The sequence below is a fragment of the Schistocerca cancellata genome, chromosome 5, assembly GCF_023864275.1.
Source record: "Schistocerca cancellata isolate TAMUIC-IGC-003103 chromosome 5, iqSchCanc2.1, whole genome shotgun sequence".
Lineage (NCBI taxonomy): Eukaryota > Metazoa > Arthropoda > Insecta > Orthoptera > Acrididae > Schistocerca > Schistocerca cancellata.
Genome location: NC_064630.1, coordinates 19,781,310 through 19,800,088, shown reverse-complemented (window position 1 = coordinate 19,800,088; position 18,779 = coordinate 19,781,310). Strand labels below are relative to the sequence as shown.

At 40.5% G+C, this 18,779-nt stretch overlaps 1 protein-coding gene across 1 annotated transcript in view; it reads right to left on the bottom strand.

Annotated features, from left to right (window-relative positions):
- The window catches only part of LOC126188077 (dihydropteridine reductase), a 59,183-nt gene that overhangs the window by 30,232 nt on the left and 10,172 nt on the right, over positions 1-18,779 (bottom strand). The window contains exons 2-5 of the mRNA XM_049929527.1: positions 13,873-13,956; positions 13,055-13,160; positions 2,295-2,435; positions 1,400-1,592 (exon numbers count right to left, since the gene is read on the bottom strand). Coding sequence (XP_049785484.1) covers positions 1,400-1,592; positions 2,295-2,435; positions 13,055-13,160; positions 13,873-13,956 — 524 coding nt within the window. The remainder of the gene's footprint in view (positions 1-1,399; positions 1,593-2,294; positions 2,436-13,054; positions 13,161-13,872; positions 13,957-18,779) is intronic.

Genomic DNA, 18,779 nt, shown 5'->3' with positions numbered 1-18,779 from the left:
TATAGGCAGTCCCTTTAGTAGATCCATTACATTTTCTAAGAGTCCTGCCAATAAAACGGAGTCTTTAGTCAGTCTTCCCCACAACATTTTCTGTGTGTTCCTTCCAACTTAAATTTTTCATAATTTTAATTCGTAGGTATTTAGTTGAATTTACAGCCTTTAGATTTAACTGATTTATTGTGTAACTGAAGTTTAATGGATTCCTTTTAGCACTCATGTGGATGACCTCACACTTTTTGTTATTTAGGGTCAATAGTTAATTTTCAGAACTGATTTATATGGTTTTGCAGGACTAAGTTGGCTGCCTAGGGTAACTCCAGACAAATCTTTGGCTGGTATCTCATTGACTTCAGTGATGAGTGCCACTTTGAACTGAGCTCCAACGACCAGCAAAGATGTGTCTTAAGACACACACATCGGTGGGATACTGTTGTCTGCCACACGGTTCGATAACGAGGAGTGATGGTGTGGGGTGCCATTTCTTTTCATAGCAGTACCCCTTTGCTCTGTATCCTTACAGAATAGCATTTTGTCAATAATATTCTACCCTCCATTTTGTTACCCTTCATGGTAACCCATCCTCGGTTACATTTCAGCAAGTTAATGCCCGCCTGCACACAGCAAGAGTTTCTATTGCTTGTCAACATGCTTGCTGAATCCTATCTTGGCCAGCAAGGGAACTGGATTTTTCCCCAACTGAGGGCATTTGGAGCATTATGGGCAGGGCCCTCAAACCAGCTCTGGATTTCGATGAGTTAACAAGCAAATTGGGCAGAATTTGGCATAATATTCGTCAGGAGGACATCCAACAACTCTATCAAGCAGCACCAAGCCAAATAACTGCTTGCACCTCTGTCAGTGGTGGAACGATGCATTACTGACTTGCTCAATTTGTGAAGCTCTCTCTCTTTAGTAAATGATCCAATACTTTTGAAATTGCAATAATTTAGTATGTCTGTACTGTACATCACACCTACAGATTTCCATCCCATTTGGACAATTCCTTCGTGGTGCATTGTCTTTTTGTCTTTGAGTGTATGTTGTGACTACAATGTAAATAAATTTTATACATTTTTTTTTATTTGTGGTTATTTAGTACTTCTCAGAACCACACAATGGTGCTCCATTTTACTCTTCAGTGCAAACAGAACAAAACGTAAAATATCAGTATTTCATCACAGAAGAAATAGCTCTCTGAAACATGACTGGAAATATTATAGTGACTGGCAGCTTTTTTTTCTTCTAAAAATATGTCAAATGTCCCATCACTTGCTTGGTCTCGAGTTTCATTAACAATTTTATCTTCTTTACAGGCAAATGCTCTCAAAGAACCCTTTGCTCGCCACAGTAGCAAATTTAACTGCCATGTTGAATGTTTTGCTTTGAAGCATGAACTTACCCTGCAACAAATTCTAAGGGAGTCCATGTTGAGAAATCAGCTTTGGGCATCCACTTCCGATTCATTGGAGTATCAAGGGTAACTGGAAGTATCGCAACTGCCAAAGAATTTGCAGGAAGTCCACTGTTTTCAGCAGCTAATGATTTTGTCAGTTGATGAACGGCAGCTTTAGCCATTCCGTATCCAATCATCCCTAGAAATTTACATAGTAATTTGATTAATTCATATTAAAAAAAACACTCACTGATACAAATGCACAGGACGTGTATAGCAGTTAAGTTGGACGATTGAAACAGCACTTTATGAAAGTACTTTCATGCTGTGCCAGGTCTCAGAATACCAAAGATGATTTCAGGTTGTTTGAGGTAATCAAAACAGATGATGTTCAGCATGTTACATTCATCCTTACATTAAAATTCTATGACATCTAGATGTTTCCACAAATTTAAAAGCTGGCAAGTAATTTCTAGCTGTTAATGTTCATATAACTTTAAATAATTTATTGCAGTATCCATACTCTTATTGGAACAATGACCATCATTTGTATGAGCTGACAGAAGGCGCAAACTTCATATACCATTGTAATAAGGAACCACACAATATAAGACATGCTTGTTAGATGTAAGCATTGTCCACAGTTTTCTGATAAAAAGAATTAGAAATATTGGTAGTTATGAAAGCAAATTACTTATATTTACAGTTAACTAGAATGGAAATTTCAGAAAAGATAACAGAACTTGCCCATTTCTTAAATAGCAAGCATATTTAAAAATCACAGTCCATGGCTTAAAATAAAGGAACAATTACGCTACTAAGCCTATGTGAGTCTTCTGACACATACTGGGATTTGTTTCCGCACAGAGGGTATATACATCTGTTGAGCACTAACACATACCTGCGGTTGCACCTAAAGCTGGCTTAGCTCCAGGCAGAGTTATCATACCACCTTCTTTCAAGTATTTAGCAGCTACAGATGCTGCAATTGTAGAACTCCACACACTTTGCCGCCACATCAAATCCGCATTCTTTATAAACTCTGAAAAGTAGTGGTTGTATGATCATCTTTCTTTTGTTTTTCAAAAAAATTGTTATGTGAGTATGTTACACAAGATCACATTATTGAGCAGCACAAATACATCTTAACAGAAATAAAGCTGTAATGGACTGCAACTAAAATACATGGTGTAATGGAACTATGCCATTAATGATTATCAGCAAATAATTTCTTCTGATGATCACATAAGTGAGTACTCAAAAACTGTGTAAGTTCCGGATCTTGTAAACACAACCCGAACAGCTTGAACTGCACTCAGGATATTTAAGCAAATCAGAGAATTCAACACCCACCAATGACCTCTGTGCAAGGTACGGTGTAAAAAGAACATTTATTATGGGGGTGTCAACTTTACTGTAGTGTTCATCCCTATTTCACCAGAAACTCTTATCGAGTTCTAGTGCAATTTGTGGAAAACTGTCTCTGAATACCATTCACAGTGCGGAAAATAGTCCAACATGTAATTTCAACTACAGCATAACAGGCATTATGGAAATTATGAACATGCTCCAACTTGAGATTGGACCAGCCTGTTACAACTTCTTCACAAAATCAGACAAAAAGCATATTGAACCAGCAGAGCATCAGATGACAGCAGCTGTCAAAGATGCCCACAGGACCACCATGACCATGAAGAAGGTGGAGGAGGACTCCCTTTTGGATCAGGACGAAATGCTTTATGGTCCAGGAATCAATGACTGGAAGTATGTTTAACGTAACTACAAAAAATGTAACCAGAAATTAATTTTTCTCAGAACTGTATGTTTCAAATTGGTGGGAACCATGACTCAAGAATGTACATATGATTTTGATCGGAATCTGATGCCACCATTCTAAATTGAATTCTCTATCAGTGTATTTCACTATTTTGTGATATCTTCAAAAGTTTAATTTTGGTACAAGCTTTTCTTTCGATTTTTTGGGCAAAGAAAATGATATTTGCCCCAAAACGTCACCATTGTGTTAGAACTTAATATTTTTTAATATCCTATGGATGCTGACAGGAAATGTATCGAAAAGCTTTTTTGTTACAGGTCCAAAGGGAGGGCTTCAGGAATTCCCACCGCTGAGCAATGTTCTGGCTGTAAGGGGTCTTTCCACCAGGTGCAGAGTTATAGGCAGTGTCCAAAGCAGACAAAATCATTCCTTAGAGACAAAAGTGCAAGGTATAAAACTACATCACATTCAGGATGACTTTATATTTTACTTGAAAATAAAAATCACCTATTTTTCACGCACTCAAATCTTAAGATCCCACACACAATGCTATTTCTTTAATCTCAAATGATCTCACTAACTGCAAGTAATTCATGTCAAACTGTTCTAGAAGGAGACGATTAATGATAAAAACAGATGCCTGATAAACTTGCTGCATTCTGTAGTCTTCTCTCCCAGGTGGAATCAATGTGAAATTGTAAGGATGCAAGAAACAGATCAGTCTACTCTGGCCTCCAAACACTGAGACATTTAACATTTTGAGAATCACTTAAATATAGAAGGTCAAGTTTCTATTAGACTGGAAGACCAGACATTCAAACGGGTTTCAAAAGTTGGAATGATACCATACAGATGCAATTTCAGTAGCCAAGAAACAGAGAGAATAGTGGAAACAGCAAACTTCCTTCAAAACAATATTCTATAAACTTTTCTCTACATAACTGAAGAGCTGAAAAGGACACTTGCTGTGGGATTGAATGAAGGGTTTCCAGCTTATGAAGTTTTAATGACAGAGGAAAACTGAAGTGAGTTTCTTATTCTGTGTAACTTACTTTTAAAAAAACCAAAGACACAAACTTATTTTAAACCCATCTTAGAAATGGCAGCTCTCTGAACTTATATTCAGACAATACTGCTGTTGACCCGGAAGTTGAGTATTTCACAAACTCTTTGCAGATCGTAAGATACATGAAACTCACTGATTCCAACTGAAAATAGTTGATACAATTCCAGAATGAGATTTTCACACTGCAGCGGAGTGTGCACTGATATGAAGCTTCCTGGCAGATTAAAACTGTGTGCTGGACCGAGACTCGAACTTGGGACCTTTGCCTTTCGCGGACAAGTGCTCTACCAACTGAGCTACCCAAGCACGACTCACGACCCGTCCTCACAGCCTAACTTCTGCCAGTACCTTGTCTCTTACCCTCCAAACTTTACAGAAGCTCTCCTGCGAGCCTTGCAGAACTAGCACTCCTGGAAGAAAGGATATTGCGGCGACATGGCTTAGCCATGGAGGCGAGGTACTGGCAGAATTAAAGTTGTAACAACGGGGCGTGAGTCGTGCATGGGTAGCTCAGATGGTAGAGCACTTGCCCATGAAAGGCAAAGGTCCAGAGTTCTAGTTTCGGTCCGGCACACAGTTTTAATCCCCCAGGAAGTTTTTTATTTTTCTGTTTTTAAACCTACGTATACTTTAATTGTAAACTTTCCTCTCTCTTTTCATCATTGTTATTATTATTATTATTATTATTAGCACTATTTTAATTACAACATATGCGAATCTTGCAGAACCAGCACTCCTGAAAGAAAGGATATTGCGAAGACATGGCTTAGCCACAGTTGGTAGAACACTTGCCCGCGAAAGGCAAAGGTCCCGAGTTCGAGTCTCGGTCCGGCACACAGTTTTAATGTGCTAGGAAATTTCATATCAGCGCACACTCCGCTGCAGAGTGAAAATCTCATTCTGGAAACATCGTTCAGGCTGTGACTAAGCCATGTCTCGGCAATATCCTTTCTTTCAGGAGTGCTAATTCTGCAAGATTCGTAGGTGAGCTTCTATAAAGTTTGGAAGGTAGGAGACGAGGTACTGGCAAAAGTGAAGCTGTGAGGAGTGGGCGTGAGTCGTGCTTGGGTAGCTCAGTTGGTAGAGCACTTGCCCGCGAATGGCAAAGGTCCAGAGTTCGAATCTCGGTCCGGCACTCAGTTTTAATCTGCCAGGAAGTTTCAGTTGATACAATGTTAATTTAAAAACACTTGGAGGCTGAGTCATGGGTCTGGGCATTTTGTTGAAACACGACACACACTTGGGCCTGGGATATATTTTCTTGAACTGACAGGCTATATGTGATTGAAGTTTCTGACATTATTGTATAAAATACTCTTTGAGTGTTTGTCATGTTGAATCTGCATAAAAACTTTAGCTTTCAACAAGACTGATTGTCGTCATCTTTGTCGAGAACAACTACAATAGTGCTTACTATTTAGAGCCCATAGATAGCTTGTAACTGAACACCGTAATCATCAATATGTCGTGCTGCCAGTGATGGTGTTCATGTCTGCACTGATGGTGCCAGTCCACTCGTAAGAACAAACATATTTTCAATATCAGATTTTAACAGTTCCACTGCTTGGCCTGGAGCCTTTTTATTTTTTAGGATTCTCAAAACAATCCTAATTTCATCCACTGTGAGCAATTGCAGATTTGTACCTTCATCCGCTTTGATTTCCTCTGGAACATATCTCAGCTGTTCCTCTTGGATTGCTCACCGAAATGCTTCTCTCATCTTTACAGCCGTTCCTCTGTCGTAAAAATCACACCATCCTTGCTCTTAATTGGTGCTTCAAATTTGAAGTTCTTCACTGACAGCCATTTGACAATATTATATTGCTCCTGTATATTCCATTATCTTCCAACATATTCTGCTAACTGTGCCTGATCATTGGGCCATTTCCTGTTCTCTCTCCTGGCTGTATTTTGACTCTTGTCTGCCCCAGTGTATTCTTTATGTGATTCAATTTTCTGTGGTCTCGTTGCGAAGACTTATCTTTTGTTTTAGTTTTTCCTATAGTCAATTTCATCCCATTTGTCATCTGAGAGCCTTTCTTTCCTTTGATGTGCCTTAAATCATAAGATGGTTCCAATATCTAGATAACTGTCTCCAAAATTTTGCCAACTTGCTTCAATTGCTGCCTACATAAAATTTTCTTCAGAGAGGACCTGAAAACTATTTTTTAGTTCTAGTGCTGATCTTTCTTGGAATTGTTGGTGTTTTAACCCTCCCATATCCATTTTTTTCTCCTGTGCTTGAGCTTGGTCCTATTTTCCACTATTTTCAATCTGAACTACTTCATAACTAGGCAGTAGTCACTTCCAATGTCAACACCTCATTTCTTACATTTAATGGAGCATGTCAAAACTTATGGTTATGTGACCTATTTGATTTGCAATAACATGAAGAGACCCACATTATCTCATGGCAACAGTAAACTTCCAATGACTAGGTCATGCTCAATGCACAAATCTATCAGCAGTTCAACATTTCTGTGATCTGAAGTTTTTGATGGTGCGGGTTACCATCCTGCAGCCCTCGAGTGTCCTGGTGGGGCTGCCATCTCATGGCCTGGACACCTGCCACGGTTTTATTTCAGGATCTTACTCCTTAGATAGTTTGTCTTCACCTTCACTACAGAACACTACCCATACCTCTGTAGTACGTGCATCACCATTTTCCTGGTTACCATGGATCTATCGAGGTGGACAGAGAACTAATGGGGACAATTAAAAGAAGAAAGACATTGTACCTGGGGCACATTATGAGAGGAAACAAATATGAACTTCTGCAATTAATTATAGAAGGCAGAATAGAAGGAAAGCGCCCACCAGGTAGAAGGAAGCAATCATGGTCACAGAATATAAGGACATGGACTGGCATCAACAATTTTGAAGAGCTGGTTCAAGAAGCAAGGCAACACTGCCTGGGAGCAGCCAACACACTACAAGTGTATGGCACCAAGAAGAAGAAGAAAAAGAAGAAGATGATGGATCTTCCACTGCCATATCAGGGGACTGTGCCTGCTGCCACACAATCAGACAAAGGAAACAGAAGGGACAGTACACAAGACAGGATGCTGTGGTATACACTGCCTGGATCCCCTGTGGAGCCTTGAGAGACCGTGCCAATAGTTACATTACCACCAGTATAGCCGCCCCCCACCACCACCCGCCCCCACATCATAGGAACATACAAACCCCCTCAACTACACAGATGTTGTTTTGTTAAGGGTGCTCTTCTGAGGCGGACATTTTAATAACAGTAAATCATGTGAGTGCAATTTACGAGCCACGTGAAATAACTATTAGTACCCTAGATGAGTACCTGGCGTTGCTCAGGTATGCATTTTTTTTCAATTTTAGTAGTCCATCTCCTCCTCCGACCTCCCTCTGTCCATCTGCTACTCCCTCGTCTCTCTGTCCATGCCCTCCTCCCCCTATTTCTGTGTCGTAGAATGACATTATTTTGTAGGTACATTCAGCAGCATATGGTAGACACAATCTACTAATTGTGTTGTGAATAGAGTTAGTAGCGAAGACGTAACAAATTACAAGTCATGACCGCACGTCTGATGTGGCGGTTTTACTGCATGAACAGCGAAAGTGTACTGAGCAATAAACTTTTTTCTTCTAATCATTTTGTAGGGGTTATAAGCAAGAAAAAGTTTCACAATTATGTGTAAAGTTCTTGTTCTCAAATATTCGACAGTGTGCATAGTAGCTATACACTGTGCAACAAACAGTGTGGAAGTATGAATTAAACACACTGAAAATTATAAAAAAAGATTGTATTCATTAGTTTGAGTAATATCACGTAGTACACATCAACCAATAAAAGCTTTATCACAAACAGAATAAAGTTCAAAGTTAAAGAGTAAACAGCTTTTTCCAAGAGCAAATATTTTTCCCTAATCTGTGTAATATTCATCAAATCAAAAATTATCTTGTACTACAACACTTTCTAAAGTAAACTATGTTTTCCTTATGGTTCAAGCTATCTTGTTACCTAATTTTACTGAAAGCAGTTCAGTGGGCTAGTAACAATAAATTTAAATGTTATGCATAGCGCAGCAGTTTTTCACACATCTCAGTGTTCATGACTTCATATATCCTCAACTATATGTCATACAATGATATAATTTTGCTCATATATTCAGCAGTATATGTGAACAATGTCTGCAGAAAGTGTTACAAATACAACTAACAGTAAAGAAGTAATAAATTAAAATGCCATGCCTTGTGTAGAAATGTAGTAAGCAGCGAACTTTTTGCCTTTCATCATTTTGAGGAAGGTGTCAATGAGAAAAAGTTTAGTAAAAGTTTGAAATTATGTGTAAAGTTTGTTGCAAGGCACTAAGTGCTCTTGTTCTCAAACACTGGATGAATAAAATCTCCATATTCATGCGTCATTGTCTACACCTGTTTTTCACTCCCACCCCTTTGACAGGTGGGTGATTCTTAACCCCACAGCAATTCTTTCCAGACCGTAAGTGATACGTGTACTAAGTTTGGTTGAAACCAAGCCAATGTTTTTTTGAGGAGATCTGGAACATACTTACATAGACATTTTTACAATACATATGACCTGATTTGATGAAATAAAGCCTATATGTTGCTCAATGGTATACTCAAGTTCCCTATGAAAACATCATGCAAATTTGTCAAGCAGTTCTGGAGACAATGGTGTTCAAAGATAAACAGACAAGTGTTTTAGTTTTATTATTAGTATAAATTACTAATTAAAAAGGAAAATCCAGGATGGATTAATGGCACTATTATGGGAGGAATAAATTGCTACTCACCATACAGCAGATAGGTACAACAAAAAGACTGTCAACAAGTAAGCTTTCGGCCAAAAAGGCTTTCTTCCACAAACACCTCCCCCCCCCCCCCACACACACACACACACTTACCGTGTGTGTGTGTGTGTGTGTGTGTGTGTGTGTGTGTGTGTGTGTCTAGTTCATAAGAAGACCTGTTTGGTTGAAAGCTTACTGTTTGACAGTCTTTCTGTTGTGCCTATCTGTGACTCAGCATCTCCACTATATGGTTAGTAGCAACTACTCGTTTCATAATATTGTTATTATTCTGTCATGGATTTTCCATTGTTTAAAGTAGGTGTTATTTTGGATATTTTGACATACACTCCCGGAAATTGAAATAAGAACACCGTGAATTCATTGTCCCAGGAAGGGGAAACTTTATTGACACATTCCTGGGGTCAGATACATCACATGATCACACTGACAGAACCACAGGCACATAGACACAGGCAACAGAGCATGCACAATGTCGGCACTAGTACAGTGTATATCCACCTTTCGCAGCAATGCAGGCTGCTATTCTCCCATGGAGACGATCATAGAGATGCTGGATGTAGTCCTGTGGAATGGCTTGCCCTGCCATTTCCACCTGGCGCCTCAGTTGGACCAGCGTTCTTGCTGGACGTGCAGACCGCGTGAGACGACGCTTCATCCAGTCCCAAACATGCTCAATGGCGGACAGATCCGGAGATCTTGCTGGCCAGGGTAGTTGACTTACACCTTCTAGAGCACGTTGGGTGGCACGGGATACATGCGGACGTGCATTGTCCTGTTGAAACAGCAAGTTCCCTTGCCGGTCTAGGAATGGTAGAACGATGGGTTCGATGACGGTTTGGATGTACCGTGCACTATTCAGTGTCCCCTCGACGATCACCAGTGGTGTACGGCCAGTGTAGGAGGTCGCTCCCCACACCATAATGCCGGGTGTTGGCCCTGTGTGCCTCGGTCGTATGCAGTCCTGATTGTGGCGCTCACCTGCACGGCGCCAAACACGCATACGACCATCATTGGCACCAAGGCAGAAGCGACTCTCATCGCTGAAGACGACACGTCTCCATTCGTCCCTCCATTCACGCCTGTCGCGACACCACTGGAGGCGGGCTGCACGATGTTGGGGCGTGAGCGGAAGACGGCCTAACGGTGTGCGGGACCGTAGCCCAGCTTCATGGAGACGGTTGCGAATGGTCCTCGCCGATACCCCAGGAGCAACAGTGTCCCTAATTTGCTGGGAAGTGGCGGTGCGGTCCCCTACGGCACTGCGTAGGATCCTACGGTCTTGGCGTGCATCCGTGCGTCGCTGCGGTCCGGTCCCAGGTCGACGGGCACGTGCACCTTCCGCCGACCACTGGCGACAACATCGATGTACTGTGGAGACCTCACGCCCCACGTGTTGAGCAATTCGGCGATACGTCCACCCGGCCTCCCGCATGCCCACTATACGCCCTCGCTCAAAGTCCGTCAACTGCACATACGGTTCACGTCCACGCTGTCGCGGCATGCTACCAGTGTTAAAGACTGCGATGGAGCTCCGTATGCCACGGCAAACTGGCTGACACTGACGGCAGCGGTGCACAAATGCTGCGCAGCTAGCGCCATTCGACGGCCAACACCGCGATTTCTGGTGTGTCCGCTGTGCCGTGCGTGTGATCATTGCTTGTACAGCCCTCTCGCAATGTCCGGAGCAAGTATGGTGGGTCTGACACACCGGTGTCAATGTGTTCTTTTTTCCATTTCCAGGAGTGCAGTTCCTTAAGACAGAACCTATGCAGTATTATAAGTTTGCAGTCAGACCAAATGCTGCAGATGGTCTCATTAAAACTGATTTCTCAGCAAAAACTTTAATGATTTTGTAAGGCAAAACTATTTCATTGTATCAAGTTCGATGTTTTTATTTTGACTCTTACGTTTATTTAAAATAGTTCTAGCAAAAACAAGCATTCAGAATTGATACTGTCTATACATTAAAGAGCATATCACACCAAGGTGTATCATCATCATCATCATACACTGGAATTTTTCTGCTGTCAAGGAAAGGTTTGAATCAATAATAAATCAGCTACTTAACAGATCACACAATAACGATGCATAACAGAGCTAATTGTTACATCAAGGGGTGCTGTACATTTGTGGGTTGGCCCATGTTTATATGGATGCAGGACACATGTCTTACTATATGAAACTGGGGTTTTCTAAGTCAACAAATATGACACCTTTTGTGGTGTCACCGCCAGACACCACACTTGCTAGATGGTAGCCTTTAAATCGGCCGCGTTCCAGTAGTATACGTCGGACCCGCGTGGCGCCACTATCAGTGATTGCAGACCGAGTGCCGCCCCACAGCAGGTCTAGAGAGACTTCCTAGCACTCGCTCCAGTTGTACAGCCGACTTGGTTCACTGACAAAATACGCTCTCATTTGCCGAGACGATAGTTAGCATAGCCTTCAGCTACGTCATTTGCTACGACCTAGCAAGGCGCCATTATCACTTACTATTGATATTGTGAATCATGTACCGTCTAGACCGACGTTCATCATTAATGGATTAAAGTTAAGTATTCCACCAGCTACATCCGTTTTTCTAAATTCTATTTTCCTTATGTTCCAGACCTCATGCCAGCCTGCGTGAGCTAAAACGTGTGCATTTCGGCCTCCTTTAGTAAAACGGTGTTGGCTCTCTTGCCAACCAAAACACCTTTAATGGATCTGTATGTTTTATATTGCCACCATAGGTGATTTTGCCCTATAAGAACTCTAAACCAAACAGTGAAACTGTTGTGAACTTGTATTTTCAACAGTATGCAATTCAGCACATGAAGTGGTGACCTCAAGGTTCTGTACTGAATGCAAAGGGCGCAGTAACCTGGAAAAATGACAAAAGAAGGCTGTAGCTGGTTGCACTTCTCGTCCTATGTCTTTCTCGCACACTACCAAGAAGAAATGCATTCACATCAAATATAGCTCATGGGAACGATCATTTGAAATGTGTTCAAGTTTGTCATATTTGACAGTGAGATTTTTGAGATACATACTTTTGCTGCCCCCCCTTGATTCATGAAAACCAGTACATTCTGCATCATCTGTTGCATTGTTCAGGATATCCCACAAAGTGGACACCCATAATATTCAATCTATAGTTGATTAATAATACATATGACAAAATATGTATTTACAACATAATAGTGTATAAAAGGTAGTCAATGTTTAAATTATAACAAAAAAGATTACATAATTAATTTTTGTTTGTTTACAGGTGCATGCTTGCAGTCCCTGCACCACAGTGCTGTAACATGCTGTCAGATGGGTCAAAACAAAACATAGCCCACCTCCACTTTATTGAACTTTTCATGCCTTCACATTTTCTGTTCAGGCATTACTGATGAACAACTATAAGGCTGAGTATCACAAGAGTGCACTGAAACAGTGAAAAAGATAATGGGAAAAAAGGTTGTGTTTCTTCATTTGTCATACGAAAAATGGAGAGTTAGGTGGCAGTAAGAAATAAGCAGGAGGAAAAAAAAAAATCACAGCCTAGTCAGAGATGGAGATGGGCAGCTCTTCAAAAATTTCAGAATGAAGGCTCTCAGAATGATGGTTGTACAGCATAGTCACAATATTGTTAAAAATTCACACACACTACATAGACGAAAGAGGTCATTATCCTGAAAATATTTACATCTGATAGAGAAAACATAATTGTCAAACAGAATCATTTGGAAACAGATTTAAAAGATGTAAAATTGCTTCTTTTGGAACTGGGTTCCTCCTCCTGCCACACTAGAAGAAATGGTTGGAGAAAGAGACTTATAATGCATAATAAAGGTGCAGGAAAAGTGACAAGTGGTGTCCAATCTTTCCTCTCTTCTGCCATGAGGAGCTGCTCCTGATCGTGAAAGGCAGTAATTTACATTTTCCTGTGCGTTTCCGTTTGCTGATATTTCGTGTAGAAATTTCCTCTAGGCATATTATATATTTTGTAGTATTTGTTTTGATGGAAATAAATGCATTACCTGGCGAGGCTGCATTTCCACCAGCCCATCCTCCAGCAACACAAATTACAGCATCAATTTTCTCACCATTTAAGAGAGAACCAATCTGTTTGATAACATACACTTCCTGCAAAATAAAATGTTTTTTAGTTCATTTATTTACAAAGCACTTCAAAGAGATGCTTTGAAGAAACTAAGCATATTAAGTAAAACCCTAAAAGTACTGACAACTGCACTTCATGGTATGTCAGAACCAGCCAGTACAAAACCTATAAAGAGCCACATGTGCACATTTCATATTGAAAACTGAGAAGCTAATGGTAAATTTACATATGATATGGAAGAGTGGGTAATTGGAGCAATGATTTACTTATATATACTTAGGTGTTACTTCAGATTGGACTTTATCATACTAAAAAAGCTCGACACTAGTCAACAGGTCACTTCTTGTATCAGTGCACTGCCTCTTGCAAACTTCAATATAAGACTCTAATCACTCAAGGGGAATTGCTGTTGCTCTTTCCTGGCACACATAGTGAACTATATTTAAGATATGTTATTTACTGTATGTTTGTAACCTACATTTTTATAATTTGTGATGTTCAACACTACAATCAGAAACAGTAACTGTTCACTTTAGTTTCTGTGGGGCCTCACCAAAGTAGTCTTTTTCTTCATCTGTGAGCACACTTACTTAAAATCCAAATTTAATGATAAAAGTACATAGCCAAATAACTGCTCTAATGAGAAATACATCCACATTATGTGCAGCAAGAGGTCTTCAGACAAAGTAAAAAACCAACAATTTCTGAGTTCTTTGGGTTACTCTGTGTTGATACCTGCTCAATCCAAGATTCTTCAGGTTTCACAAGAATGTTGGCATCAGCTTGTTCATTTTCTTTCAGGTCAATTGATCCAACCCACTGAAACAGAATAATTAAAACATTGTAATATTTACAAACTATACACATTTCACAACACTAATATGTGGGATCATTATCTTGGATATAAATAACCAAATAAATATACCTTCTCAGGATGGTGAGGCAGGGATAGATAGTCTTGAGGATATACACATATGATCCACCACAAAATAGTACTCACACTCTTACATTGTGGAAATTAAAAATACAAAAATGTGAGTAGTGCAAAGCTGTTTAAAAACAATTATTAAAGACTTACTTTTCAATTATTTTTTTCACTACTTAGCCTGCAGATGGACACTGGCATAACAGTTTTCCGGCTTAACACTCAAACATATTCAGACCTCGGCTCTCCGCAGCTGTCACTGGTAAACACACGTCTCACGGGATATGGTAAACAGCAAATCCTCTTGCTTGGCCAGTTCATGGTAGAGGTTACATACAAATCACTGACTTTACCTATTTACTGTCATCCACAATGTTAGTCCAGCAAACCTTTTTGGGTTTATGGCTTTCAGGCCTTTGGCTTTTTGGTCATGGACTACATACAGATAGTTTTTGCTGAGGTCCACTATCAGTCTTGGGAAACTCTGCTCAGAATTTTGGGTATCTTTGCAAAAGACCTAGGGTGTGCCACAGACTTTCAAGTTCACATAACCTTGAAATAGTCAGCTCATCTTGGATCTTTTGTGCTGGGCAAATTCCCCTGGCCCTCTGATCCCAAGTCATGGTGGGGCTGGACCAGCTCACCTCTCTTGTGGCTGGGGTTCCAATTTCCTCATGGGAATGGGCCATTACCGTTGTCATCGTTAAAAAATCCACAGGCAAATTGCACCTTTGTGGTGACCCACACACACACACACACACACACACACGCACACGCACACGCACACGCACACGCACACTCCGCCCATTCCTGACAAATTGTTCACACACTTATCAGGCTGTCAATTCTCCTCCAAACTTGATCTTTCCAAAGCACATCACCACTTCCCCTGGATGATGAATCCAAGCATGTCGTGATCTTTAACATGCCATTTGGTCTTTATCAATACCTACAATTCATGTTCGGGTTGACAAATTCTCCCGCAATTTTTAAATGCTACCTGGAACAGGTCATGTCCAATATTCTCCACTGCTTCAACTACCTAGATGACACTGTCTTTACAGGACATACTACGAGCAACTGCCTGCAAAACTTCCGGGCCCTCTTTCAAAAACTCTGGACCATGGGTCCATGTTGCAAATCTGCAAAAGTTCAAATTTTTCCAACCATCTCTTGAATATCTGAGCCATGTCATCTTGAGGTAGGGCATCCTATCCATGGAGAGTCTTGTCAAGGTCATTACGGACCTACCACATCCCTCATTGTTGCGTGAACTACAGGCTTTTTTTTTTTAAGGTAAAATTGCCTATTACCACTGGTTCATTCCTGGGACGTTCATCATCGTGCACCCTTTGTCTGGTCTCCAGTACGCAATAAGGCCTTCACCATATTGAAGGAACTCCTCCAGTTGCCACTATGTCTACCCATCTTAGATCCCAACAAACCATTGGTTTTGGCTATGCACACCTTGCAGCACAGAATAGAGGTTGTCCTCACCTATTGGAACGCAGACGGCTCAGTGCAGCCACTGGCGCTTGCACCCAAAACTCCTAGTCCAGCTTAGGTCCAGTACTCTCAGGTCGAGGAGGACACTCTAGGCTATTGTGTATGGGGGTCAGCAAATTTCATGTTTTCTTGTATTTTACTAAATTCCAACTAATTGTGAATCACAAGCCCTTAATTTCATTATTTAGTCCATGTGCCCATGGGGTGCAGGCACCTTATCCCAGCTGCCCATTGGACGGACCCTGAGCCTGATTGGGATGAGCTCATATTTTTTCATTTTCATGTCCCCTCCCATCAAGCAGTAGACAGTTTTCCATTCGCTAGTGCTGGGCATGTCAAGGCAACAGTGCAACCCCATTCGCAGGCAGGTAGTTTGCCTCTTACAACAAGGTTTGCCGTCTTATCCTCTGGGCAACTTGTCCTATCCTCTTCGCAACTAATCTATCTTGCGCCACTGTCTCTCAGTATTAGAGGGGGTCCTCCTCATCTCCACAGATCATACAGCTACCTGGGCAGTCATTTTCAGGAGTTTGCGGCAGGAGATTTTACAGCTCTTACACAAAGGCCACTGAGGTGCTTCCTGCATTAAAGTCTTGGCTAGCGCACATGTTTACTGTCCCACCATTGACAGAGAGCTGGAACACTGTGTCCCCAGTGCGCTAGTCAACAGGCAGCTTCTAGGTCATTATTCTCTCTGCAGCCTCCAGCAACCCAGTACTGGGAACTTCTCCACATTGATTTTACAGGTCCATTGCCATTGACGTGTTTTCCGTCATGGTCCGACTCCACGCAGCCAGTACCAAGGTCTATTCTTGCTCTCTCCAATTTTTTTTGTGGAAGGTCTTCCAGTGATCCTTGTTTATGACAATGAACCCTGGTTCCAGTCTCAGGCTTTGCACGATTGCTGTGTGCGGTCAGGCATTTGCCATGTTCGCTCCCCTCCATTTCACTCACAATCTAATGGGAGGCCGAGCTCACGATTCACATCTTTAAGACCCAGAAAAATATCTGCACGACTTCCCTGCTGAAGAGGCACTAAAGTTTTTTCAGACTGGATACTGGATGACTTCTACTAATTCCCATAGCCCAGCGAACCTTCTCCATGCTGTCGCTAATATAGGCATACACATACTCTTCAATGATATAATGGTAAGATATAAAATAAAAATAAGAATACAATCAGTAATACAAGTGATTACAGTACAAAAGTGTAAATAAATTAAAACATGACAAAAGTTAGATTCTTAAAAAGGAAATAGTTAAGTGACAATAATTCTGATATGCTCTCGTGGAGAATTTTAGATGAAAATATGACATTTGTAAGAGCAAGCTTACAGAGTACACAGAATAATATAAAAATGATAAAACACACGGCAAAAGAACCCAAATGAATGGAAACAGACTGCAGTAAACAATCAGCACCCTCTGCTGGTGTTACCGCCAGAATGCCGCACAGGCGACAAGAGGTTAGAGGAACATAACCACCAGAGGGCCCCTCATAACCTGCGACATGCCATTCCAAGAAAATAGATACAACACCATCCCAAACCATTAACAAGATTATTTAGTTAATAAAATATATTACATAAACAGAGAAGGAGATAAGAAAACACCAGAGTTATATGCTCAATGTAAGAAAACAAAGTAAATAGGTAAGACACTCTATACTAAGTAAAACAGACAAGACATATAGAAGAGAGGTGTTCAGTCATTAAAGTAGAACATTTGTCAAACAAAGCAAAGTAGGCATTGTGTACAAAATTCTCTGCTCATTTATTACTTTTGTTGGCTCTTGTTTTTCACTTTATAAATTTCATGCTCTTCTAACAAGTTGCATTGCACCATGTGGAGAATAGGTATACTATTCTCATTGCTCCCTATAGAACGACCAGTGTTTGATTAATGCAATCCCAAAGCAGTTTCATTACATGGCTGTGAATTCTTCTTAAGCTCATGTTAAAAGAGCAGCCAGTTTGGTAGATATAATATTTATCACTGTTATTACAATCAATCCTGCCTATTCCAGAGCCTTCAAATTTGTCATACACCCTTTTCGGCTTATGTTTTTCTTGCTGGTTTAGGGTGTTGTTAACTTGAGAAAGCAACATCTAATATTAAAATTTCTGAAACATTTTTCTATGTGCTGGGACTCTTGCCTTGAAATTTTATAGGAATGTTTTTCGTTCGTTCTTTATTGGTTCTATTAGGCGAGAGTGTGTCTGCCTGCTGTTTATTACATGTTTCTTTAGGTTACTGTACGGGTGCATGACATCATTTACTTCTTTACATATTTTGCTTTCAGCCAAAGACAGGTGAAGGAGACGGTGAATCATTTGAGGTGAAGAAGAATTTATGTCATGGAGGATGGCCTGAACTGGCATTGATGATACTACATGTACATGCAGCTTTTCTGAAAATTGAAACCTTATGTTTGTTGACAACTTTCTTAATAGTAAGATCACAGTAGTTAATGGCATTATCTTTTCCAGCTTCTGTAGTAAAAGTTATTTTTGGGTGCATTCTGCCTACTGCTTGAGCAAATGCGCTAAGCTCACTAGTATCACCCTCCCTATCAGTAATAAAATTATATCAACACACCGTTTATAACAAATCGTTTCTTCTTTTTAGCTGTGGAAACTTGGCAAAAAATTTAATTTATAAATTGTTCAAAAAAACATACACTAAAGTACCAGCAAGACTATTACCCATCCCAAGTCCATCTTGTTGATAATATATTGCATCATTGAAGGTAAAAATTTTAAGTTAAAACAAAATCTAGAAATTCAATTAGTTCAGTACACTCCGCAGTGCTGACCTTGTAATGGGATAACAGATTATGTCTAATAATTTCAATAGTTTCCTTTAGCAGGACATTACTGTAGACGTTTTTTTTTTACCTCAAAGAATGCTAATGTCTCATTAATTGATATATACTGATGAGCCAAAACATTATGACCACCTGCTTAGTAGCTTGTTTGCCTGTCTTTGGAACAGAATACATCACTGATTTTGCGTATCAGAAGTCCGGCACTTCGCTGGCAGGTTTGCAGAGGTACGTGGCATTAGATGTCTATGCACATGTCACGTAATCTGCACAAATAACGGGACACTGATTTGTGTACAAAGTGACGGTGCCCGATAGCAACCCAGATGGGTTCCACAAGGTTTACAGCAGGCGAATTTGGTTGCCGAGACAGCAATGTAAGTTCAC